Genomic DNA, 27,066 nt, shown 5'->3' with positions numbered 1-27,066 from the left:
TCCACTCCCGTGTCAGACGTGTAAACAGTCTGATAAAATTAAGGCTTTGGGTGATTTAGTAAAACTGTAAAGAGGTCAGTTTACACTAAATTTAAAACAAATTAACATGAGCTGCAGTAATTTTCTGCTAAAATAAAATGAATTTTGATCTTGTTACACAAACGTAAACAAGTAGAAACACCTGCTGAATTGATTTATTTTAGGGCTTATTGTTCAGAATATTAAACATCTTTCTGCTGTGGAGAAACCAGCCGGCTAGTCAGGCTATCTGCAGTTAGCTGTATAACAGACAGCTCAAAGCTGAGCATACTAATGTTCTTTCAGCCAGCTGACTGGCAGTGTTGCATAAACCAAGGCTCCAGACAGTTGCTTCACCACTTCGTCATCTCATAAGGAATTTGGAACGGGTCGTTTTAGCGGCCTGTATGTGAACCAGTTCAGCCAGTTTACCCACCAGCTTTCTGCCAGCTGTGCACAGACTCTCTGGGAGGCGAGTGTTAGAGAAATCTTTCCTTGTTTTTATTTATCACACATTTAGAAAATGAACCACACTATACAAATGTCCACCGGTCAGTAATGAATCAGGCCTCCTGCATGAACCCGACCTCGGACCGGAGCGCCCCAGCGGGCATCGAGGCCTCCTGCGTTGGTTTGATCCTCGTTCGTCCGCTCAGCGACCCAGCTGTCTCTAATCGTGGTGCAGGTAGGCAGTAGCATGCAGAAACCTTTGAATGCGGCTCTCCTCTGATAGACTAATTCATTAACGTTTGCACTATGCAGAGGAGGGTTGTGTTCCTCTTACAGTCTGGCTGTTATTTACAACATGACGAAGGCGAGTTGGAGTCGATGGGACGGGCGAGCGTGTACACGGGGTTTCCCAGCCTCAACAGGAGGGGCGTTTCTTCCTTCATCACTACAGAGCGAGCAGAAAACCCTCCTCCTCCGCTCGGTGGTTTGCTGTCACATGGTTGGACGACTCCGCCCCTCAGAGGGATCCACACTTTATTTAGTCAGACATCAAATAAAAAAAACGTTACAAATAAAAATCAAAGTGAGGGGAGTCGGCCGGCGGGCGATGGAGGTCAGGCCAGGTAGCTGTAGGTGTCCTTCTCTCCGTCCACTCGCTCCAGGTACTCCTTCTCTATCAGGATGTCGATGCATTTCTGTCCACCAGAGGGAGACAAAAAATCAGTGAGCAGAACAGGTTGTTAAAACCATCCTAAGCATGTTTACAGGGTTACGGTAAAGTCCTGGTCCAGCTCTCACTGTTCTACAGAACCTGGAAAAGCAGGAAACTTTTCCAGGAACTGTAACAGTTTTCTGGAGCCGTTGTTTTCACTCTTTCTGCTGCAGAAACTGGACTCAACACATCAAACCCAGAAAACAGCCCAGAACTTCCCACAGATCGAAAAGATCTGCTGACACTGAAGAGATTTGAACTCTGCTGTGAAATAATCTGCAAAATCCAGGTTCTAATCTAATCCAAAGTGCTCCAGACGGGTAACATTTATGGATCTGCTCCACGCTCTTGGACTTAATTTGTTCTGTTGCTACACTGACAGCAATCAACAGAAACAAGCACCTAACAGTGGAAACGACTGATAACCAAGACCTCAAAGTTCTGGGTCACGTGTCAGAATGGATCTTAAATTACATTTCAGGGGTCTGATTAGTGTGTTCCGGGTCGACAACAACGGTTCATCCTTTCCGGGTCGACAACAACGGTTCATCCTTTCCGGGTCGACAACAACGGTTCATCCTTTCCGGGTCGACAACAACGGTTCATCCTTTCCGGGTCGACAACAACGGTTCATCCTTTCCGGGTCGACAACAACGGTTCATCCTTTCCGGGTCGACAACAACGGTTCATCCTTTCCGGGTCGACAACAACGGTTCATCCTTTCAGGGTCGACAACAACGGTTCATCCTTTCAGGGTCGACAACAACGGTTCATCCTTTCCGGGTCGACAACAACGGTTCATCCTTTCCGGGTCGACAACAACGGTTCATCCTTTCCGGGTCGACAACAACGGTTCATCCTTTCAGGGTCGACAACAACGGTTCATCCTTTCAGGGTCGACAACAACGGTTCATCCTTTCAGGGTCGACAACAACGGTTCATCCTTTCCGGGTCGACAACAACGGTTCATCCTTTCCGGGTCGACAACAACGGTTCATCCTTTCCGGGTCGACAACAACGGTTCATCCTTTCCGGGTCGACAACAACGGTTCATCCTTTCCGGGTCGACAACAACGGTTCATCCTTTCCGGGTCGACAACAACGGTTCATCCTTTCAGGGTCGACAACAACGGTTCATCCTTTCAGGGTCGACAACAACGGTTCATCCTTTCCGGGTCGACAACAACGGTTCATCCTTTCCGGGTCGACAACAACGGTTCATCCTTTCCGGGTCGACAACAACGGTTCATCCTTTCAGGGTCGACAACAACGGTTCATCCTTTCAGGGTCGACAACAACGGTTCATCCTTTCCGGGTCGACAACAACGGTTCATCCTTTCCGGGTCGACAACAACGGTTCATCCTTTCCGGGTCGACAACAACGGTTCATCCTTTCAGGGTCGACAACAACGGTTCATCCTTTCAGGGTCGACAACAACGGTTCATCCTTTCAGGGTCGACAACAACGGTTCATCCTTTCCGGGTCGACAACAACGGTTCATCCTTTCCGGGTCGACAACAACGGTTCATCCTTTCCGGGTCGACAACAACGGTTCATCCTTTCAGGTTCGACAACAACGGTTCATCCTTTCAGGGTCGACAACAACGGTTCATCCTTTCAGGGTCGACAACAACGGTTCATCCTTTCAGGGTCGACAACAACGGTTCATCCTTTCCGGGTCGACAACAACGGTTCATCCTTTCAGGGTCGACAACAACGGTTCATCCTTTCCGGGTCGACAACAACGGTTCATCCTTTCCGGGTCGACAACAACGGTTCATCCTTTCCGGGTCGACAACAACGGTTCATCCTTTCCGGGTCGACAACAACGGTTCATCCTTTCCGGGTCGACAACAACGGTTCATCCTTTCCGGGTCGACAACAACGGTTCATCCTTTCCGGGTCGACAACAACGGTTCATCCTTTCCGGGTCGACAACAACGGTTCATCCTTTCCGGGTCGACAACAACGGTTCATCCTTTCCGGGTCGACAACAACGGTTCATCCTTTCCGGGTCGACAACAACGGTTCATCCTTTCCGGGTCGACAACAACGGTTCATCCTTTCCGGGTCGACAACAACGGTTCATCCTTTCAGGGTCGACAACAACGGTTCATCCTTTCGGGTCGACAACAACGGTTCATCCTTTCGGGTCGACAACAACGGTTCATCCTTTCCGGGTCGACAACAACGGTTCATCCTTTCCGGGTCGACAACAACGGTTCATCCTTTCCGGGTCGACAACAACGGTTCATCCTTTCCGGGTCGACAACAACGGTTCATCCTTTCCGGGTCGACAACAACGGTTCATCCTTTCAGGGTCGACAACAACGGTTCATCCTTTCAGGGTCGACAACAACGGTTCATCCTTTCAGGGTCGACAACAACGGTTCATCCTTTCAGGGTCGACAACAACGGTTCATCCTTTCAGGGTCGACAACAACGGTTCATCCTTTCGGGTCGACAACAACGGTTCATCCTTTCCGGGTCGACAACAACGGTTCATCCTTTCCGGGTCGACAACAACGGTTCATCCTTTCAGGGTCGACAACAACGGTTCATCCTTTCAGGGTCGACAACAACGGTTCATCCTTTCAGGGTCGACAACAACGGTTCATCCTTTCAGGGTCGACAACAACGGTTCATCCTTTCAGGGTCGACAACAACGGTTCATCCTTTCCGGGTCGACAACAACGGTTCATCCTTTCAGGGTCGACAACAACGGTTCATCCTTTCCGGGTCGACAACAACGGTTCATCCTTTCAGGGTCGACAACAACGGTTCATCCTTTCAGGGTCGACAACAACGGTTCATCCTTTCAGGGTCGACAACAACGGTTCATCCTTTCCGGGTCGACAACAACGGTTCATCCTTTCAGGGTCGACAACAACGGTTCATCCTTTCAGGGTCGACAACAACGGTTCATCCTTTCAGGGTCGACAACAACGGTTCATCCTTTCCGGGTCGACAACAACGGTTCATCCTTTCCGGGTCGACAACAACGGTTCATCCTTTCCGGGTCGACAACAACGGTTCATCCTTTCCGGGTCGACAACAACGGTTCATCCTTTCAGGGTCGACAACAACGGTTCATCCTTTCCGGGTCGACAACAACGGTTCATCCTTTCCGGGTCGACAACAACGGTTCATCCTTTCCGGGTCGACAACAACGGTTCATCCTTTCCGGGTCGACAACAACGGTTCATCCTTTCCGGGTCGACAACAACGGTTCATCCTTTCAGGGTCGACAACAACGGTTCATCCTTTCCGGGTCGACAACAACGGTTCATCCTTTCTGGGTCGACAACAACGGTTCATCCTTTCCGGGTCGACAACAACGGTTCATCCTTTCCGGGTCGACAACAACGGTTCATCCTTTCCGGGTCGACAACAACGGTTCATCCTTTCCGGGTCGACAACAACGGTTCATCCTTTCAGGGTCGACAACAACGGTTCATCCTTTCTGGGTCGACAACAACGGTTCATCCTTTCAGGGTCGACAACAACGGTTCATCCTTTCTGGGTCGACAACAACGGTTCATCCTTTCCGGGTCGACAACAACGGTTCATCCTTTCCGGGTCGACAACAACGGTTCATCCTTTCCGGGTCGACAACAACGGTTCATCCTTTCCGGGTCGACAACAACGGTTCATCCTTTCCGGGTCGACAACAACGGTTCATCCTTTCCGGGTCGACAACAACGGTTCATCCTTTCCGGGTCGACAACAACGGTTCATCCTTTCCGGGTCGACAACAACGGTTCATCCTTTCCGGGTCGACAACAACGGTTCATCCTTTCCGGGTCGACAACAACGGTTCATCCTTTCCGGGTCGACAACAACGGTTCATCCTTTCCGGGTCGACAACAACGGTTCATCCTTTCCGGGTCGACAACAACGGTTCATCCTTTCCGGGTCGACAACAACGGTTCATCCTTTCAGGGTCGACAACAACGGTTCATCCTTTCTGGGTCGACAACAACGGTTCATCCTTTCTGGGTCGACAACAACGGTTCATCCTTTCTGGGTCGACAACAACGGTTCATCCTTTCTGGGTCGACAACAACGGTTCATCCTTTCAGGGTCGACAACAACGGTTCATCCTTTCTGGGTCGACAACAACGGTTCATCCTTTCTGGGTCGACAACAACGGTTCATCCTTTCTGGGTCGACAACAACGGTTCATCCTTTCAGGGTCGACAACAACGGTTCATCCTTTCCGGGTCGACAACAACGGTTCATCCTTTCCGGGTCGACAACAACGGTTCATCCTTTCAGGGTCGACAACAACGGTTCATCCTTTCCGGGTCGACAACAACGGTTCATCCTTTCCGGGTCGACAACAACGGTTCATCCTTTCAGGGTCGACAACAACGGTTCATCCTTTCCGGGTCGACAACAACGGTTCATCCTTTCCGGGTCGACAACAACGGTTCATCCTTTCCGGGTCGACAACAACGGTTCATCCTTTCCGGGTCGACAACAACGGTTCATCCTTTCCGGGTCGACAACAACGGTTCATCCTTTCCGGGTCGACAACAACGGTTCATCCTTTCAGGGTCGACAACAACGGTTCATCCTTTCCGGGTCGACAACAACGGTTCATCCTTTCTGGGTCGACAACAACGGTTCATCCTTTCAGGGTCGACAACAACGGTTCATCCTTTCCGGGTCGACAACAACGGTTCATCCTTTCCGGGTCGACAACAACGGTTCATCCTTTCCGGGTCGACAACAACGGTTCATCCTTTCCGGGTCGACAACAACGGTTCATCCTTTCCGGGTCGACAACAACGGTTCATCCTTTCAGGGTCGACAACAACGGTTCATCCTTTCCGGGTCGACAACAACGGTTCATCCTTTCCGGGTCGACAACAACGGTTCATCCTTTCCGGGTCGACAACAACGGTTCATCCTTTCCGGGTCGACAACAACGGTTCATCCTTTCCGGGTCGACAACAACGGTTCATCCTTTCCGGGTCGACAACAACGGTTCATCCTTTCCGGGTCGACAACAACGGTTCATCCTTTCAGGGTCGACAACAACGGTTCATCCTTTCCGGGTCGACAACAACGGTTCATCCTTTCCGGGTCGACAACAACGGTTCATCCTTTCAGGGTCGACAACAACGGTTCATCCTTTCCGGGTCGACAACAACGGTTCATCCTTTCCGGGTCGACAACAACGGTTCATCCTTTCCGGGTCGACAACAACGGTTCATCCTTTCCGGGTCGACAACAACGGTTCATCCTTTCCGGGTCGACAACAACGGTTCATCCTTTCAGGGTCGACAACAACGGTTCATCCTTTCCGGGTCGACAACAACGGTTCATCCTTTCCGGGTCGACAACAACGGTTCATCCTTTCCGGGTCGACAACAACGGTTCATCCTTTCCGGGTCGACAACAACGGTTCATCCTTTCAGGGTCGACAACAACGGTTCATCCTTTCCGGGTCGACAACAACGGTTCATCCTTTCTGGGTCGACAACAACGGTTCATCCTTTCCGGGTCGACAACAACGGTTCATCCTTTCCGGGTCGACAACAACGGTTCATCCTTTCCGGGTCGACAACAACGGTTCATCCTTTCCGGGTCGACAACAACGGTTCATCCTTTGAGTTTAGGAAAGAACGGCTGAATGATCCATCAGGTGGTTCCAAGTAGAAAAGCTGCTCTATTGAACAGAGACTGAGGAGGAAGCAGCTGAAGAGCTTCAGGGAACCCTGGAGAACTGTTGGTCACAGAGGAAACTGAGTCAGGCTGTTCTGAAGGAGAATAGAAAGAACCGAGTGCTGGATCAGAACCTCACAGTACAGTTATACAGGTGCAGCTAAAAAAATGACAATATCTTGAACAAGTTCAATATTCAACAAGTCACTCATTTCAGGGGGAAATACTTTACTTCTTACAGAGAATAAAAACCCAAAATTCTGTCTCAGAAAATTTGAACATTGTGCAAAAGTAAAATATTGGAAAGTCGTGGTGTCAGCACCCTAATCAGCTAATGAAGTCCAAACCGTTGGGCCAGAAGAGACACAATCATGGAGAAGACTGCTGACTGGACAGATGTTCAGAAGACCATCACTGACACTCGCCACAAGGAGAGGAAGCTACAACAGGACATTGCTCAGAATTCTGTGTCCAAGCATTTTCATAGAAAGTTGAGTGGAAGGAAAATGTGCACCAATACCAGAGATAACTGCAACCTTGAGAAGATTGTCAAGCAGAAAACATTCAGGAATCTGGGAGAGCTTCACAAGGAGTGGACTGAGGCTGGAGTCGGCGCTTCCAGAGCTGCTACACATTAAAGTTTGTATTTCATTTAGAAATTAAGGTCCCAGAGTCTGGAGGAAGAGTGGAGAGGAACAGGATCCATATCATCTGGTGGTTCTGGTCCACTCTGTCCACAGTCATGCAGAATCTACCAGGAACGTTTAGATCAGTTCATGTTTCCTTCTGCCGACAACCTTTATGGAGATACTGATTTAATTTCTCAGCAGAACTTGGTACCGGCCCACACTGTCAAAGGTACCAAAAGCTGGTCCAATCACCATTGTGTTCCCGAGCTTGACAGGCCAGCAACCTGGGCTAACCAGAACCTCATAGAGAATCAAACAACCTGGGCTTCCTGAACCCCTCAGCAGAACCACCGGTTGATCTCTATCCTACACCACATCGATGCAGTAATTAATGCAAAAGGAGCCCAGACCCGTACTGAGAGCATAGAAATGAAAATACTTTTCAGAATCCTGACTTTTCTCTTTAATATACCTTTTTATTTATCTACTGTAATATTCTGATGTTCTGGACCTGGATTCTGGGTTCTTTCTCTGTAAACCACAAACATCAACATTACAAGAAATAAAGGCTTTAAATATTTCAGTCTGTGTGATGAAACTACAGACGTTTCTCTTTCTGACACGAGGGACCAAATCTTGAACCTTTTCTGTGCTTGTATTTAAGAAACGGGAGAAGAAGAACATCTGTCCCTGTGCTACCTTGATGACGGGAACTCTGGGTTTGAATCGGGACGACAGCTGGTTCAGGACTTCAGCCAGGAGCTGCTGGTGCTTCAGGACCTTCCTCATCTTCATGATCCTCACTATGGCCGCCTGAAATCAGAGAAAAGGTTTTATTCTGAATGTAGGAGGAACCTGCAGCGTGAAGAACATCAGATCTTCATCCTGTTGGTCACATTTTTACTCTCCATCTTCTGTTAAAAAGTTTGATTTATTTATGGAGGAATTAAATCTGGGAAATGTTTTAGTGGGGATCTGTTGAGTCTGGGACGCTGACCTGAATCAGGAGCTTCCTGTCCTCCTCGATGTTCTTATGGGTCGTCTCCTGCTCCTGTTTCTGCTCAGTCTTCATGGGGACGTTGATGTTCACCCTCAGCTTCTTGCTGCAGGAGATGTAGACACACAGAAACATTTAAAACTGCACAGATGAACCAGAAAACGTTCAGACTGCAGGAAAAACGTCTGACTTCTTGTATCCGAGGAAAAGTTTGATGACGGTGTCCGGTTTGAACTCCACCTCATCCACGTTGGCGTTCTCGTCCTCCAAAACCTGGTGAGCACAAAGTGTGGACCTAGGATCAGAACTAAGAGCTGACTTCGTTTTATTTACAGTTTTTAGGACGTCACTGGCAGAAAAAGTCCCATGTGGTATTTTGGCGCCCTCGTGTGGACAGATTCTACCCTGCAGCGTTAGAAAGGCTTCATCATCTTCACTGATGGAGACAGTTCGACTTACCAGCAGCTTGGACTTTAACAAGATCTGCAGAACCTGAACCAGGATGTCCTGAAAACAAAGAAGCCGGTCAGGAACAGAAGCAGAACCTGAGTGAAGACGCTGAAGGTGGACTGCTTACAGTTTTGATCTGTGTGCTGTCGGTGAGCTGCTGCACCGTGTAACTGTCCTCCGTGTTGTACTGCAGCAGGATGGCCATCTGGAAGGTGGAGGCCTGCAGAGTGTACCTGCAAACATCACCAGGATCAGTCGGGATCCAACCCAGTAAGGCAGCTTTACTGGGTTCTTCTATAGGTTGACGACGCAGATATGATTTAAACAGAGGAGCTGCGGCTGCTGAATCATCGCTACAACCTGTTGCATTTTTTAAGAGTTTTCTTTCCTTTTTATGTTTTTATTTTGTTGTTGAAATCCCTTTAAGATTTAAGGTTAGGTGGAAATATTTTCTCATGCATTTTAAACCTGACAATATAACTTTATAACGTGATCGGAACCAGCGCAGCAGATTCTCGACTCCCAGGCTGAGGTAATAACTACCCGCCTGGTGAGTATGGGGCAGAGAGAAGGACGCTGAAGGGGTCAAATGTCACAAAACCAATGAAAGTGTTTATCTATGGGGAGGAAAACATGAATTTATACACGATCTAAGAATTTCATGGCCAATTTTTGACCTCACATTTCTAGACGATGTCAGAGCTGCATGTAAACGACCCGAGAAGAAGTTGAAGTGACCGATGACCAGAACTTTTCAGAGTACCTGTTCTTGAAGCAGTTGGTGACCAGCTCTCCTTTGGACAGGTGATACAGCCAGGTGAGCTTCCTGCCGCTGTGTCTGCTGGCGTAGAACGCTGTGAAGCGCTGGTAGCTTCGCTCCAGCTGCACACAGAGACACAGACCATCAAACTGGACTTGAACAGCTGCAGAATCCTGACCCAATAACCACACTGGAAACTTTCCAGTCAGATCTCAAACTGATTTCTCTGCAGGTTGTAGAAAGAGAACCGTGAGGCTTGTGTTGCCGTTTACCTCTGAGGGCAGAGCGAAGGTGCACGACTGCTGGAAAGGCCAGGAGCCAGAGCTCAGAACCTGGATACTGAAGTCCACTGAAACCAAGCAAAACAGAACAGTCTGGTTCAGCTGAGGAGCTTCAATTCAAACTGCTGAAACTACAGAGAAAAATGTTAAGACAGAAACAACAAGATGCACGTCGTAACTCGACTGATTCTAGAAACCTGACGGCTACATTTGGTCACATTAAGACCACAAAGCTCTGAGTTCTAATGAGATGTTTCTGATAGACCAACATAAAGTAGTGCATGAAACACAGCAGTGGCAGCGTCATGCTGTGGGATTATGCCTTCTTCAGCAGGGGGAGTTGATGAGAAGATGGACGGAGCTAAATCTAGGACAATCCTGGAAGAAAACCTGAGACTGGGGTGGAGGTCTACCTTCCAGCAGGACAACCACCCTGAACATACAGCCTAGAACGGCCTAGTCAAAGTCCAGACACAAATCCAGCAGAGAATCTGTGGCAAGACTTGAAAACTGATGTCTGTAGGCGTGCCAAGCGGCTAGAAACATTTCCAGTTACGTGCTTCTTCATGTTTGAGGTTGTAAAGAGAGAAATGTGAGGAGATAACGGCGCCGTAGCTTCATGCTCAGATCTTCCATCTCAGACCTCTGGAGGAGCAGCCGACTTACAGTCCAGAGGCTCTGAGTTGCTGAGGTGTTTCTTGAACTGTTCGTTCAGGTCTTTGCTGACGCCGATGTCCTGGAACATCCGCTGCAGCTTGGACGTGTACTCGAAGCCGCACGCTTGCTGCAGGACAACAGAAACATCAGCTGAAGGTTCTGGTGCTGGACAGTGGATCAGAGTGCATCAGAAGCAGATCTAACCTTCAGTTTGGAGATCATGCTGGCCTCTGCGTCGTCGCTGGCGCTGTTCTGGTGGACCAGGCGTTTGGCCAGCATCTTGGCGTAAAACTTCTGGAAAACATCTTTGTCCTCGATGTACTTGAACACAACCATCTGAGGAGGAGATGACACAGGAGACGTTACAGAAGCTCCAGCTGCTAGGAGGGAAATAACACCAGGAGCTTGAAGCTCACCACTTGGTTGAGGGTGTCCTCCAGCTCTGCCTCCTCTGGATTTTTGGAGCTGAAGACAGAAGACAAAGTAGTTTTAGCTTGTTTAGATCTCAGATCATTAGAGCAGGAGGTTATCAGAGGTCAGTAACAGCAGTGTGAGCATCTCAGCAGCTTCCTGTGAAAGCTCCTCTCTGATCTTTGATCCTTCAGCTGATCAAACAGCCTCTGATCAGGTTCCACCTTCATGTTTGTCTGAGAACTTACTTCAATGCTCATGTTTCTGCACGGGTGTTAAAACACACACACACACACACACACACACACACACACACACACACACACACACACACACACACACACACACACACACACACACACACACACACACACACACACACACACACACACACACACACACACACACACACACACACACACACACACACACACACACACACTCTTGTTTTGCTATATGTAGTGAGGACCATCTGTTGACTCCCATTGACTCCCGTTGATTTTCAGTCATTTTCAACCCTTTCTATGCCCTAACCCTGACAATAACCCTAAACCTAACCATTACCAGTGCTTACCTAACCCTAACCTTAACCTAAACTCAATTCACACCTTAGTCCTAAACCTAACCGTTAGCAAAATAGGTCGTGAGGACCAGCAAAATGTCCTCACTTTGGTACAAACGGTCCTCAATTTGATGGTGAAATCGGGAAAATGGTTTCACTGTGATGCCAAGACAGGAACACACACACACACACACACACACACACTCACACACACACACTCACACACACACACACACACACACTCACACACACACACACACACACACCTCTTCTTCAGTAAGGAGTCGCAGTATCTGGCCAGCAGCTCGGGGGACTTGCTGGAGGACTGGGCCATCCTGGTGACGGCGTTGTTGTTGATGAACCGACCGCAGGCCTGCAGAGAGACGAGAATCCTCAGATGTGTTCTGGACAAAAGGTTCCCCCCAGCTTTTGTCTGTGAACTCTAACGGTTCCACCCATCAAAGACCCGGTTGGTAGACGTGTTAAAAGCTTTAGAATTCATTCATCTTTTATTGCAGCAGGATCGCCTCACACTGAAAAGATTTACTTCAATATTCGGTGGGGAGAAAAATCATTTTACTCAAACCGTCGGTGTCGCACCCATCGGTTCCCCAACGAGGCTCGGTTTAACTGAAACCATCTCAACCAGTACACGCCGTTGTCCTACCATCACATAGTAAACAAGTGGATCTACTGGGACTTTAACTGGAGCTTTCAGCAACAAACACTCCAGGTGGGTCGGCCACAAAGAACCGGTCTGTGGTGCTGTGGACCTGGTTCTTTGTTAGAGTTAATGGCACCAGGAACTCTTTAGAAGACCGGGACCTCTGAAACAGAACTGGAAAACGGGTCGGCATTGGCTCTTTCACCAGAATAACGTTCTAATGTTCCATCTGGTGAAATCAACACAGAAAGAGTTCAGCAGACATAATGATCCAGAACCGTCTCAGCCCCCAGAACCAAATCCAGCACAACCCTGTGGGCTGAACCCAATCTACTGAAGCTGCTGCAATTAAAGACTCATTTACTTCAGAACTTCTGCACATTCTGACCAGGGGAGTCGGGAAGTATGTAGGAAGAATTAACTGGGTTTACTGGTTTGCAGCCTGGTTAATGTGGTGCTCTCTAAAGTCCTCCCTCTGTTCTGCGAGGAACAATCCAATCTGGTACCAGGTTCTGAATCACAGCAGAGAGCAGAGGTCCATCTGATGACCACCGACCTTATCGAGCGCCGCCACGAAGCCGGCGTCGTTGTTGAAGGCGGACATCACCAGAGCGTTGTACTTCTTGTGGACGTCCAGGGTGGTCTGGACGTAAACTTTGGGGTCCTGCAAGAAGAAAACAAACGTCTCTGAGAAGGATGATGGTGATGTTCTGCTGCTCCAAGCTCAGCAGATGATCATCAACCTGCTTCAGACTAAACAGGCCCAAAGGTTTGTGCCTGGAACCAGAACCAGAACACATTCAGTGCTTCCTTACGTTGAGCGCGGCCTCTCCACACTTCTCGATGGCGGCCAGGCCCTGGTTGTGGATGTGGGTCTCCAGAAGTTTCTTCAGCTCGCCCAGACCGTCTGTGATCCGCGACACCAGGTTGTACATGCGGCCCAGATCTGAACACAGAGTCAGCAGAACTTTTTAAAACCAGCACACATTGGATCCCAAAATGTTCTGTCTGCTCAGAGCTCAACAGGAAGCGGAACCATGCAGGACGGTTTACCTTCGTTCTTGTCTGCATCCAGCAGGTTCTGGAACTCTGTGTGGAAAATCTCCAAGTGCTTCTCAATGAGGACCTGCTCACACTTCCGGGCCAGCTCGTCCTGTGTGGACTCGTGGAGGTAAACCTGCACACGGCGCTGCTCCTCCAGGAGGCGGGCCTCCGCCTGGGGAAACATGCAGAACATTTGCAAATAAGCTCTGATGGATCTCTCCGAGATCCAGAATGAAAAGCAGGACGACCCTGAAGAACCACTCCTACCTTCTTCATGTACTCTGTGACGGGGTTCTGCTGCAAGAACTCGGTGCTCTCCCGCGTGTAGAACCGCTCCGTGTCAGTGAGGAACTGACATTCAAAGTACTCTTTGTAGACGGACAGCGTAGGACCTTTGGCGAAGGCGTCCTCCTCGTTCAGACCCAGTTCCACTGGAACAGAACCCCACAGACAATAAATGTTTCTGCTAGCACAAGAAGCTGAGGACGTTGCAAACTAAACCATCATGTTCATTTCTTACCAACACTCGCTGCTCATTTCATTTTTTACACATTTCTAGTTTTCAATCTGTTTTCTGCAGGTTTTCCTTCAGCGCCAAACGTCTGGCAGATGTTCTGTTCACCAAACACAAACAAGTTGATGAAGATCTCTCGTCTTTAATATTTACAGCCTTCAGTGGGTCGTGGCAGAAAAACGAGACTTCTTTCTCTGCTCGACGTCCCAGGTTTAAATTATTAAGACCTCACAGAACCAGAACTTTCTGTTTCCGCCCAACAACGTTTAAAAACCTTCTCCTGTGGGTCAAACTCGCGGTATCTTTCGCCAGTTTTGCTCCATTATGTGTAAATAACCCGACCAGAACTCTGTCCAGGGGTTTATTATTTTTCCTGTCGCCCAGAGAATAAAAAAAGCAGCATTTCCTGTTTATCAATAAATGCAGCATTAACTGAAGTGTAATTATTAGTAATGCACCAACCAGCGGACCAGCTCTGATTCTGGTTCTGCCCACATCAAAAATACTGAAAAATCGGTTTTCATGCTCCATTAAATGCAGAAGATTCTCTGATTTTTTGGGATGCAGAAATGGAAAAATAATCTTGTAGTTTCTTTATCTCCTGTTGGATTCTGAACTCCAGCTTTTATCAAACAACCTGCTGCACATTTTTCCTCCTGGTGTTTTTAACTCTTGAATTACAACAAAGTCAGAAACGGGTAAAAGCCTGATTGGTGGATCATTTTAGGAGCAGATGAGGGAAACGTCAGAAGCTGAGGTCAGAAAATGTCTGAGTGAAGAAAGTCTGAGCTGAAGGTTTACTGGGGGAGAAAACAACATGGAGATGTGTGCAAGTTTCTCTGTGGAGCTCCAAAATCATCTGCAGAGAAAAGTGCTCCAAGGACCAACTGCAGGAGGGACGTTGGTGCTGGAATCCTGAAGGAATCAATAAGTGTTTCTCTGCAGACGACTGAATGAACCGGATCAGTTAACGGTCCCAGCAGTCAGAAGGATCACATGATTCTTCTAATCTGTGCAGGTCAATATGTCCGTTTTCTAGACCCGCTTATCCTTCCAGGGACGCGGGGGGTTGGTGTCATCTCCAGGGGTCAAAGGGGAGAGGTGAGCTCCACCCTGGACAGGTCAGCGGTCCAACACAGAGACATACAGAACAAACAGCCATGCACCTAATTTAGAGAGCAGCAGTCGAGCTGGAGTACCCGGAGAGAACCCGAACATACACATGGAGAACATGCCAGCTCCATGCAGAGAGACCCCAGGCTGGGATTCAAACCCAGAACCTTCTTGCTGCAAGGCAGCCATCTGTGCAGCAGATCAAGTTTGGGTCAAAAAATATTGAAAACGTTTTTTTAATTTTCTATATAGAATAATCTGATTCTCATCAGAAGCCTGAAAACGTTCCTGGACCGTCCCGTTAATCAGGTGTTACTGATCTCCGGCCCAAAGGCTCTAAACGTCTGCATGCTGCGTTCAGGGACATACCGTAGGACTGGACCACGCCGCTGATCAGTCTGGTGTTGATGGTCTCGCCGTTCCTCTCCCTCTCGATCAGCTTCAGAACAGCGTTTGTAACCTGAGACATGAGAGTCAGCGGGGTAAATACTGGCCCAGTGCTTCAGCGCCACGCTGCACAGCTGGGAATGGAAAGTAAACACACCTGTTTGTTGAGAGGTCGGAATAAACACTCCCTCCAGGTCACCAGCGCCAGCTGCAAGGAAACAACCACGGAGCGTGAAGAGAAGGAATGATGTTGGTTCAAATTTTCAACATGAGATCTTTCATTTTTATCACGTTTCTTCTGAATAATGTTGAAACATTTAAATTAGCGCATCAACACAAAAATCAATCAACAGCAGAGCTGATTTCTGCTTTCTAGTTCCACATACAGAGAGGAAACACGAACAGGGAGAACCGGCTCGCCAACAGAAACTCAGAATCAGTACATCCAGCTACATTCATCCCAAAGAATCCAATCGGCTCCAAGCGGAAGCTCCTCGTCGCCTCAGACTCACAGAGTAGATCTCGTAGATCCCTTTCCGGCCCTCGTCACACTCCCGTCTGACCCAGTGGCGGTTGAGGTAGGCACAGATCCCGTTCAGGACCTTACTGGAGAAGCGGTAGTCCTCCCACTGCTGGGTGTAAAACTTCAGCACGCACTCGTCCATCAGGTCCTCGCCGTCCTGCAAACAGGAACAGGGAGTCGGGTGTCGAAGCTGCAGGGGATGGAAATGCTCAGGTCCAAACCGGGTCATGTATACTGACCTTGAGCAGGCTGGTCAGATAGTTCTTCAGGAACTCCTTGAGTCGTTTGTAGAGCTCCAGGCCAACAAACTGAGCCCCGCCTGGAGTGGTGGACTTCTTGGAGGGTTTGGCTGGAGGTACAGATCCCCTGCCCTGGCTGGACTGGTGGACGCTGGTACAATAGTTATATACATGTCTGAATGGTGGGTTAAGGACCTTCAACTGAGCTTCATGGAACGGTTCTGGATTAAAGCTGAAAGAGATCAGGATTCCTACACAGCCGGTCTAAGAACCATGATTCCAATAAATCAATTATCAATCAGTTATTAGTTGATCTCTAAGCAGCGTTCACTAAAGTAAACTCAACACCTTTTAAAGACAAGTTTGATTTGATCAAAGATCAACATTAATTAACTCAATAACTTACTAGACTAATCAAAGTTAAATAAAGCTTGTGTTTAACATCTGGGTCATTTATCTCCAGATGATTCTTCACCTCCAAACAACATTAGAAAAAAGTGTCATCGCTCCTGAACAGAACGGGTCCGAAAAGGATCGGCAGCCAGACGCCCGTGTGAGTTCCTTCATAGTAACAGGAACGCGTTTTTAATGCAGACAGGGCGCGCTGCCCCAAACCAGTACATTCTGCAGGGAAATCAACCAGTAAGGTGCGGAGATGTTCTGAAAATGAACACGTATGTATCCAGGAACATACAGGCTGCACCAAGCTGGGTTTCTGTAGAGTTACTGAACATTTTGATTTTTATTCTCTAATCAAGCGACAGTAACTGGGTTGAAAGGGACACAATCCACGGTTAAAGCTAAATGTCTGGAAATAAATGTATTTTCTAGGGCTTAATGCTTCAAATTGAGATTAAATACTTTTTATAATCTGCAGAAACCAGTCTATTTGCTTCTTAAAGTGATACGTTACATTTTAAGGCCAGTTGTCTGCAGTCTTTCTGGGTGTTTTTACCTAAGAGGCAGCAGCTGTATAGTTAAAACCTGAGCTGGAAGGAAGTAACACATCAGTGCAAATTATGTTCAGTAACCTCAAACAAACACCCTGAGGTGAAGGAGTCGGGTCAGCGTTACTGCATGAAGGTTTAGGTTAAAACACTTTATTTGGTTTCCACGGTAACACTATTAGACCTGTGCAGTTAGAACCTATCCCGCTTTGGGTTCGAATTGTTCATTAAATGAAAACGGTCCACTATTTCAGCACCCACTCTTTGCTGGGCCAGGGGAAAGAACTCTTTTTGTCCCGGGTTTGGGTCCAATCAAAGTGTTGCGACACGTTTAAACCAGGAGTTGCTTTAATACGCCTCATGTGAGTGAAAACAGATAAAAACACGAAGCTTCAGTGGTTTCACTCTGGAAAAATATGAGCTCCTATTTCCTGCTGCTTGCTCTAAACCCAGTCAGTACAGAACCCCCGACAGTTCTGGTCTGCGTTTAGAGATTTTGCATCGTGTTATTGTGTCTGTATGTTTGTACCTAAACCCAGATCTGATCCATCATTATCTGCACATCTGTAGACCTCAACCTTAGAGAAGCTGCAGCTGTGCAGCGTGAACTTTCCCACATCTCCAGGATACGTGTAGAGCTCCATGTAGCGCGACTTGGCCATGCTCTGCCGCGTGTACACCTGCTGGATGCCAGCCCGCAGGTCGTCCCATATCTGGTCCAGGCCAATCTGTTTCAGTCCGTGAGGGTTCTGGGTCCTGTTTGACGACATGGTAGGTTCCCTCGTCCTCTCCTCTCCTCTCCCAACCCTTTCCTGCTCCCCTCCCTGGCTCCTCTCCTCAGCTGATTTGGGTCCTGACTCTCTGCGCTCTCAGAGCTTGCAGTCCATCTGGCGGCTGCAGAAGAGCTTCGGGATGCAGGTGAACGGCTGTGAGACGGGATGCAGTCCCCCCTCTGCACGCCTGATGGCGCTGTCTGCCACTCCTCCGCCTGAACACTCTTCACCCGATGACCTGGGAGGGAAATGAGATGAAAAACATGTTCAGTAACAACATGGTGGTGTAGATGCTGAGTTTAACTTCCTCAGAAGCTCAGAGATCAGTCAGGAAAGTCGGTGGCGTGTTGGTTAAATAACCGGGTACGCCACATGGATCCACCCGAGCCTGACGTCACTCAGATAACCACGGATTAGTCCCCTTCCACATCTCCTCGACTTCCTTCCAGCTCAGGTTAGACAACAAACTGCTTTCTCACCTTGGGAAAGAGGTTATGCTGCAGAACAGAACCTAAACTAACAGGCGAGGCTTGTTGTTTATATGAGATTAGCTCCCGCCTGTCAGACTCAGCGGTTCAGAGACGGCCGGAACCGACACAGAAAGCTGGAATTTCATCCATGCTGACAGGAAACAAGGAGAGGGTCACATGAGCATCATCTTCTGCAGCATCAACATCTTTCCAGCCAAAGAGACGAGATCATCTACACACAAAACTCAATGTGCTGGTTTTTAATGAACGTCTCCACCTGTGTCGCTTATTGTCTCTGCTGCAGCAACAACAAGCTAACATGTAGCTAAGGTTATGCTACATCACGTCTCGGCAGTAACAGGAACCACATCTGTGAAAGCAGCCTTCTGTGAACAGAGCAGAAACTGTCTATAAGGTCCAAAAGCCTCGCAGTCTTCATGTTGGATTATTAACTAGAACGTAGTGGACTCTGTTTGCATTGATTCAGGAAAGAAAAGTGAAAATAATGAATAAAAATCTGACATGAATATGATCTGAGCATCAAACTCCTGCGAGTTTGTCTCAGAAAGTCAATAATCATCCAAAATAAACATGTTGTTCTCATCTCAAAGAGTCGGCTTTCATTTTAGCCTCTAAAAATATCAGTAGTGTTGCTGTTCTCAGGTCCTTTTAGTCAGCAGACGTTTCCCATCAATTCAAACATGAGTGGAGGAGGAAGGAAAGGGGCAGACCTTCCCTCCGTCCAGCTGGATGAACGGACAGTTAGACATGGGAATGAAACTAAATTTAAATGTTCAGTGTTTCAGTTTTCCAGAACAGGAAGTGTGTAAATCCCGCGTGTTTTTCCAGACTGAGAAGTCCGTGTTAAACCAACTAGTCATCAATAAACATGCTTTACATTTAGTCTTTTACTGGATGCTGTTTGACGCTCTGGAGAAAATGAAATCAGATTTAAACATGGAGCTCCAACAGTGTGATGATTATAATCTTTAACCCAGATTAGCGTAGCTGTTGGTTTGATGGTGGACCGGGCAGCTGGATGAGCAGGAACTACTGCGGACATGTAGGCAGCGCCGCTATATTTAGCCCGTTTCTGGCCGTTCCCAACCATCAGTGGGAGTGGGCAGGAAGCTGAAGCACCGGTTCTGTTTTAGTTCCTGTTGGAGCTCCTGCCAATGACCCACTAACGTCTAACATCAGTGGTGTGAAGCTACCAATCCTGTGGTGACTCAAGCTCCAGCCAAGACAAAAACACTCATGTTTCCGGGTACAAGGACAGTCTCTACGGCAAGCTGTGGAGGACATTTACAGGAAGCTAATCAGCAGCTATACTTAGAGTCTCATCCAGAAAGCAGTTTCTTTTTATGGTAAGATGGGAACACTGGGAGGCTTGATGGAATCCCTCCTTGATAAATATTCCTGTGAAGATAGTCTGGAACTGGACTCAAAATGAGTGAAAAAGGAGCCAAATCCAAGGAAAACGTGACTGACAGAAACCCTGAAAAACTATCAGTCAGGAATCACTTTATAGTGACTCTTCCACAGTACTGCAAATATTTTGTTCATTAAAAGAGAGGAAAAGTTCCACCTTTCTGTCTGCATTAAACCCTTCGAATGAAGCCTGATTTCTCTGAGTATTTTTACATCCAACTTTTCCAAGCAACACTCCTGAGAAAACCACTGAGACGAAGGAAAAGCAACAAGCAGTCCGCGCTACGCCCAGCCTGTGTCTGTGATTGATCCTTGTCCCCAACAGAGATCTGATGACATATTTGGTGGGCGGGGTCAAATTCGTCCACAGCGCCCCCTAGAAAATCTTTAAAAAATCAGCCCCAAGCCGTGCTTTTACAGAGGAATCTGAAATTCGGTACACATATGTATCTTCTCAGGACCTACATAAAAGTTTATTGGAGCGTTGGTCCAAACCCTACAGGAAGTCGGCCATCTTGGATTGAAGTTGCCATTTTGACCCAGTTTTGCCCGTTTCTAACCCGCATATCTGAGCGAACTCCTCCTACAGATTTTGACTTAGAGACTTGAAAATCACTCAGTTTACTCTTAAGGCACCGGGGATCAAAAGCTATCAAAATCTTTTTGATACATGAAAGCGTGTGGGCGTGGCCACGCCTCAAAATATGACTTCTCGCCATTAAAACACTACATTGATATAGCTCCTACAAGGAAAGTCACAGACAAATGAAACCTTCTGGGATTGATCTGCTTCTAGGCCTCAACAATATTCACTGATCAGATGCTGACATCATCGAAGCCCCGCCCCCTGAAAACAGAAAGTATCCCGTTTTCCTTTAGAGAATCAATGTTTGATGTTCTTCACCTAATCAATGTGAAACTGTCCCAAGTAACAGATAACATGATGGTCTTAGACAGTCGCCAGTACTTACTGCTTTAGCTGGAGGGTGTGGCTATGATGGCGTGGCGAATTCTGATGTCACGCCACGGCCATACATTTGGCTGTAAATTACACATGAATGGTCCCATTCAGTCCAAAATAAATATGGTTGATCTTTGTCAGCCCCCAAACAGCTCTATTGGATTACATTTAAATTTGGATAAATAGCGCCCCCTAGGACACTTCAAGGGCTATATTTCCCTCATATATCTTCGGATCCACTTGAAATGTAGTATACATGATCATGAGTTAATGATGGACACGTTGACACAGTCAATTGATTATGTTGTTTTAGCCCCGCCCACAAACAAACGAGTGAGTGCAACGTCCTTCTGGAAGGCCCAATTTACTCCCAATTTTTAATGCTTATTAACAGGCCAAAACTCTGCATGACCGAAGAACATATGAAATGATGCTCACAGTGACACCTACTGCCACGTGTTGGCATGTAGGAGGCAATGCCAGGCTCCTGCGGTCGTTGCACAGGCCGAGTTGCGCTGAGGTGCGAGGGCCTTCAAGGCTGCTTGCAGCTATAATTTTATTTATTATTATTTATTAATATTGCGCACGCTGTTATTGTGATGCTGTTTGATTTAATCTGTTGCCTTAATCAACAGCAGGTTCTCTGACATTAACTGAAAAGGTTGCAAACATCATCCATTTTATTTTAGTTCACGTCCTTAGAATAAAATTAATTAGCTAAAATTTGCATCACGTGTGTTTCAACGGGCCGGGCCTGGAAGGAAACCAGCAGATCACATCAGCCAGGAGAAACCTGATTGGTTCAGCTCTAGTTTAAATGTCCACCTGATTCCTGACTTCTTTGGTTTGGAGATTAAATGTTCAGGTTTTCACAGCAGATGGACCTGAACAGAACCTCCCTCCCAGCAGGTTCTGGGTTTATTAATGTTTTATCCAACAGTCTCCAACATGTCAGTTCATTGGAGACGACTGGCCGAATCATTTTCAGTTCAGGAAAACGTCGACAGAACCAAACATTTTGGTTATTTCTATGAGTCCTAGGTTCTCATCAGAACCCCATCAGAATTCAGCTCAGCCCAGACTCTGGTCCTGCTTCAGGCTCCGCTCCCATCCAGCAGGTCCTCGCTGAACTCTGCAAGGTGGGCTCAGCAGTTGCCATGGCAACCAGGGGCAGACAATACCTGTAAGTGACCAGTGGACTTCAGACGGCCAGTGTTCAGTGAGCTGGCGCTCGGTGCCAGTGAAGAAATAAATGAAATGGTTCCCTTCACAGCAGCTCTGGGATCAGATTTCAGCGCCTCGCTCCAGGAGGTATCAGGTACCGGTCCCTGCCCTATAATCAGCTCCACGGCTAACGTGGTCCGGAGAAGCAGGATGTGGACGGCTTGCTGAGCGGCAGCAGTTTCTAAGAAGCTTGTTGTGAAATGGTAATCTCACTCCTGGTTGGTCCATTTCTCCTCTGCACACAGCAGAAGGCAGCAGAGTTCAGAGGTCCAGTACAGCAATCTTCAGCACCAAAACAAGCCAGCAAAAAGGTTATTATGTCTACAAACCAGTACTTTATTCTCCAGTTTTGGCCCCATTTAAAAGGAAATATTCAAAGGTTTTAAGGTGGCTTTTTAAACTATAATGTGAGAAGATTCAGCACCGCCTTCAAAACAACAATAAAAACTAAGGCCCAGCTTCCAGAAGCATGAAAACCCCATCTAAGAACAAAAAGTTCTGATCATGTCCGGCATCAGAGCAGGAAGAACCCTCCCTGATTCTCTACCAGTGAGTCTGACAGATAAAGCTGGTCTACATTCAACAGCCATGAATAATTTGTTAGACCACAGGTGAGGGGGTGGCTGTGGGCCCAAGCCCAGAACTGGAGAGCTGCCCCGATGAAGGAGCGGCACCGGGAGCAGAAAAGAAAAGCTCAGCCCAGTAAATCTGATTACCTGGGTCACTGGGAGTCAAGCCTGACAGCCTACATTTCAAAACATACACAATGCAAACCGCAGCCAAGTGAACAGAACGGGCCCGTTGATAATGCAGAACCAGAACCCAGCAGCTCCTCGCTGACATGAATTACACATATGGACCTTCGTAAAACATGAGTTCTTGCCAAGTTAAACTCAAAAGCATCAGTGAGGGGATCCCAGCAGCTTTTAGAACATGTTTGCATGAAACATCCGTGTCCAGAAACCGTGTCCAGCGTGCGATGCTGCTGGGTCCAGATTCAACCAGTAAGCAGCTTTGATTTCTGCAGCTCTGCAGACACGCCGTCACTTTGAGACACCTCACAGAAAAACATGACTCAGCAGTTTTATCCATCTGAATTCTGTGAGATTAAAACATTCTCAACAAAAGGTCCAGGACGACCTTTCTTCTGCCAGGACCCTGAATGCATCGCAGCCAAATAAAAAAATATACCGGGGGTCTCCAACTCCAGCCGTTCAGAGCAACTATCCTGCAGCCTTTAGATGATTTCCTTCTCCAGCACACCTGAATCAAATGAGCAGAACCTGAAGGCATCATGAAGAGCACATTTGATTCAGGGATTCATCTAAAAGTTGCAGGACAGTAGATCTTGAGAACTGCAGTTGGACACCGCGGTCAAACAGAAATGTCCTTTACTGCAGTTTATCTCATCATGGATGATTCTGAGTTTTGACTCTTAACAGAAATTCCAGTTTGTTTTATTTTGCAGGAGAACATCTGAGCGAAGGTGTTTTTCAGGAGACAATGATCTGTCTGTATATTCCCAGCAGTGCAGCTAGGCTGCAGTAAAACATGGGAAGTTCTCTTCAACCTGCTTCAACTGTTCGCACTCTTATGAACCTGATAACTAGGAGGTCTTCTAGAGGTCATGCATGTTACGTCATCATCAGGAAGACCCCAGGACCCGATATCAGACAGCATGAGCAAACAGAGAAGAGCGTAAAATATGTCGCTCCTTCATCTTCATCCTGAGAGGCTCCTGCTGCCTCCAGGTGTTTCATGTGACACTCACCTGCTGACCAGATCAACCTGCTGGATCACTCCAGCTACATTAAAACTGCGCTCTGCGACCCAATCAAACAGAAACGGTTCCTGTTTACAGACCCACCAGCGTGGTGCGGAGCTCGCTCAGCATGTGTGAGGGAGCTGTTTCCAGCACGCGCTGAAGGCTGAGTAAACGCGTCTGATGAAACCTCCAGGTGACTTTTACACGTGCACCAATCAGCACACAGAGAGACGATTCAAACGTAGCACACATGAAGACATCAGGAATAATACACTGTACCTTGTGTTCATCTGAGAAGAAATGAACCGAGCTACGAGCTTCTCTTCAAACTGAGGCGTTTTTCAGCATCTGACAACAGTTTTTACTGGATATAAGCAGAACCTTCTGTACTTTCATTCTCCCACCTCAGGGTCACAATCATGCACAGATCAGCCATCGATGCTGATCCAATAACGCACGTCTACACGTTTGACAGAACATCCCAATGACCACAGGAGGAACTCACACCTACTCACTGTGAGGCAAAGTTCAGCCAACTCAGCCACTCAGAAACATGATAGTTTATCAGCTCCTCCAGCATGGCAGAAAATCAGCTTCAGCCCCGGTGGCTTTAAGGTCCTTCAGGGTGTGTTCTAAACAAACAGTTAAAGCTGGAATTATAAACTCAATAATAAGAGCTTTTCCAGAATGACCCAAACAATCAAAACTTAAACACGAAGGGCCCAGAAGACGCAACACTGTCAAAGATTTATAGCAACGTACAAAACGCTGAGATTGAGAAACCAACGACATTTTTCAGAACAACAAAAGTCCAGATCATTCCGAGAGGATTCCTGGAAAACCGTGCAGAGTAACGATCCGTTCTACCAAGTTCAAATCCATTTTAGTCTTCAAAACTTCTGCAGATTGTTTTCAACAGAAACTACAGATTCATTATAAAATGGACCTGGTATTGCTGCTGGGTCCCAGCTGGGTCCAACTCTGCAAGCAACAGAAGATGTCATAAATGGTGCGCATCCGGTCTCTTTTCCCGACTTATTTCTGGACCTAGTTAAAAAAAAACGCACACCCGAGTGAAAGAAAAGCATGTGGACGCAAAAATAATTATAAGCACAAACTGATTCATTATAAAAAAAACTCAATGGTTTTATTTGACCGCACTTCCTTTCACAGAGGGTAGCAAACGAAGAATTATTAAAGAATCAAAGTATTTAAAGTTTTAAAATGTAAAATTAGCTGGTTTTGTTGTATTCTGATATCTAACCAATGACTGAAGGTCATATTTACCAGCTACACAGAGCTCTGGTCATGTCGCCATTTTGTTTCTCTGCAGTTTTCAAACGTTGATTTGGAAGTAGAAGTTTGTTGTTGTTTACAGACCATTAAAAATCATTTTCCATGTAACTGTCTTCATGTTTCCATGAATGTGTTTATAGTCTGTTGAAATGTAATGTTGGTTATATGAGAACCATCAATGTTACCAGACAGCCGCGGGTCACACGGTTATTTTGGTTTGATTCCTGGACTTAATCTGTCATTTCTATACGAATCAACTGGTCCAAGCAGGAATAAATAGAACATACAAGTTAAACTATGAGATTTGATCGTTTTTTTAATCATTTCTGCTTATAATTCATCAGAAATACCCAACTACCGTGGCTTCATGAACTAACACACCATGGTTTAAGTATGGCTGTGAAGCGGGTGGTTTAATTTGACTAAATTAGTCAAACAATTTCTGATGTTTTTCGGAGAGAAGAAGTTTCCAGACCTGAAATATTCGATGCTTTACTGAGTCCCGTTAAAAGATGGCGCGTTACAGGCTGGTTATTACATCTGACACAGTTAACTCATCCGATCTGATGCGTGAACGCATGTCTGATTAGCCTGGAGAGGATCTGTTGCCTCGCTAAAACATTTTAAACGTTTTTCCTACGTTTCAGAATCAAACTTGTCTGGTAATATTCAGTAATACCTTAGAACTGAATATTCTGCTGAAAATAAATTCTGCAGTAACAAACGTCACCTTTAAGCTAAATAAACAGACTATTAGAAGACAATGAAGTGATCATTATTCTAACCAGTAAAAACATTTTCATGGTGATTTAATAGAGTTAAACAATCCCAGAGTTTCTGTTCATAAAACGCTGTAACTGTCTTCATGTTTCACCAACACACATCATCTTAGCATCATTTGAAAGCTCCTCCATTCTTCTTTTAAATGTAATTGTTTTTTAGATACAATTATTTTTAAAACGTCTTTTCAGTGACTCCAGTCATTAGATTTTCCCTCACTTCGTTTACCTGAACGTAAATAAGGAGGCAGGAAGAGAAACAGCTGAAGCTCAGGTAATGTCCAAGAGCAGTTTGGAGATTTTAGGTGAAGTTCTAAAGACCCGGGAAATAAGGAAACGACACCGAACCGGTTCCACATCTGCATTTCTGGTGCCAACTGGCCTCCAGAAGAATTTGGGTCCACGTTGTTTTTCCAAGCAGATGAGCAGCGATCAGTCGGTGGTTGCAGACCTTATCAAGCCAGAGAACATCTCGCCTCATCTTCTCTCCATTAGGTTTAGAATTTCAACCTTTTCCAGGTTCTGCTGGATCTTGAAAGAGCGCCAGAGGGCCGACGGCTTCCCTTCAGGGTCTGGCTGTTTGAAAGTCAGCCACCCTGACACAGTTCGGTCCAATCCAACGAACACTGAGCCTAGACACTTTCTATTTAACCAAACAACCGTTGAGATTATGCTTCAGTTGGTTCTGGTCGGAGTTTGACTCAGCTACGCAACACTGCTGCTAAGACTCATTAGCTTCTCCACATTAGCCCGATAGCTCGGCAGCCTGGCCGCTGGGTGGACAAGCTTTTAGACACGGAACACCGCGGGTTCCTACATATTCCCCACTCGGATAAACATGTGTTTTCCTGCCATATATTTAGAGATAAACACCGTCTCCCTCGAGGTAGAAGCCGCAGTGAGGCCAGACCAAGTACCTGGTGTAAAATGGCAGCCTTAGCGTCGATAATGAGTCAGGAAAACAGTTCGCTAACCGTTTAGCACTAGCCAGCTAGCCTCCAGCTGAACCCGTCCGAAAACAGAGCCACCAAATCCCCATCATATGTTTAAAACATCTTCTCACCATGTTAGGATCGTCGCTGTGGCGGTGTAATCGCTGTAGGGGTGGTTTTCTGGCCTCCAGAGTCGGTGTTCCCCTCTGTGTTCCTCGGTTCGGAGTGAGCCTGTTCTCCGCGGCTGCTTCGCTCCGCACAAAGATCAGCTAGGAAACACGGTGCCTTCAGGGGCCGTCGGAATTACTCCAAAAAGCATCTCATAAAACAACTGAAGAAGTCAAGAATTTCACTCAAATGTTATCTAAGAAGAACAGGAACCAAATAAACGGCCCAGATAACC

General features: G+C 47.0%; 1 protein-coding gene across 1 annotated transcript; it reads right to left on the bottom strand.

The window, feature by feature from the left end:
- Nucleotides 1-497: 497 nt before the first annotated feature.
- Nucleotides 498-26,951, bottom strand: LOC124858143 (cullin-1). Its single transcript, XM_047350014.1, has 22 exons — nucleotides 26,795-26,951; nucleotides 17,663-18,043; nucleotides 16,086-16,260; nucleotides 15,836-16,003; nucleotides 15,481-15,531; nucleotides 15,306-15,396; nucleotides 13,577-13,740; nucleotides 13,319-13,481; nucleotides 13,081-13,211; nucleotides 12,822-12,929; nucleotides 11,868-11,974; nucleotides 11,045-11,093; nucleotides 10,833-10,964; nucleotides 10,638-10,755; nucleotides 9,963-10,039; nucleotides 9,694-9,812; nucleotides 9,058-9,163; nucleotides 8,940-8,987; nucleotides 8,671-8,753; nucleotides 8,481-8,586; nucleotides 8,183-8,296; nucleotides 498-1,163 (listed from the first exon to the last, which is right to left on the bottom strand). The coding sequence occupies exons 2-22, from the start codon at nucleotides 17,800-17,802 to the stop codon at nucleotides 1,083-1,085; spliced, it is 2,331 nt and encodes a 776-aa protein (XP_047205970.1). The 5' UTR covers nucleotides 17,803-18,043; nucleotides 26,795-26,951; the 3' UTR covers nucleotides 498-1,082.
- Nucleotides 26,952-27,066: the final 115 nt, after the last annotated feature.

The sequence above is a fragment of the Girardinichthys multiradiatus genome, chromosome 21 (assembly GCF_021462225.1).
Source record: "Girardinichthys multiradiatus isolate DD_20200921_A chromosome 21, DD_fGirMul_XY1, whole genome shotgun sequence".
Lineage (NCBI taxonomy): Eukaryota > Metazoa > Chordata > Actinopteri > Cyprinodontiformes > Goodeidae > Girardinichthys > Girardinichthys multiradiatus.
The sequence above is the reverse complement of the archived record's forward strand: the minus strand, read 5'-3'. Positions and strand labels throughout refer to the sequence as shown.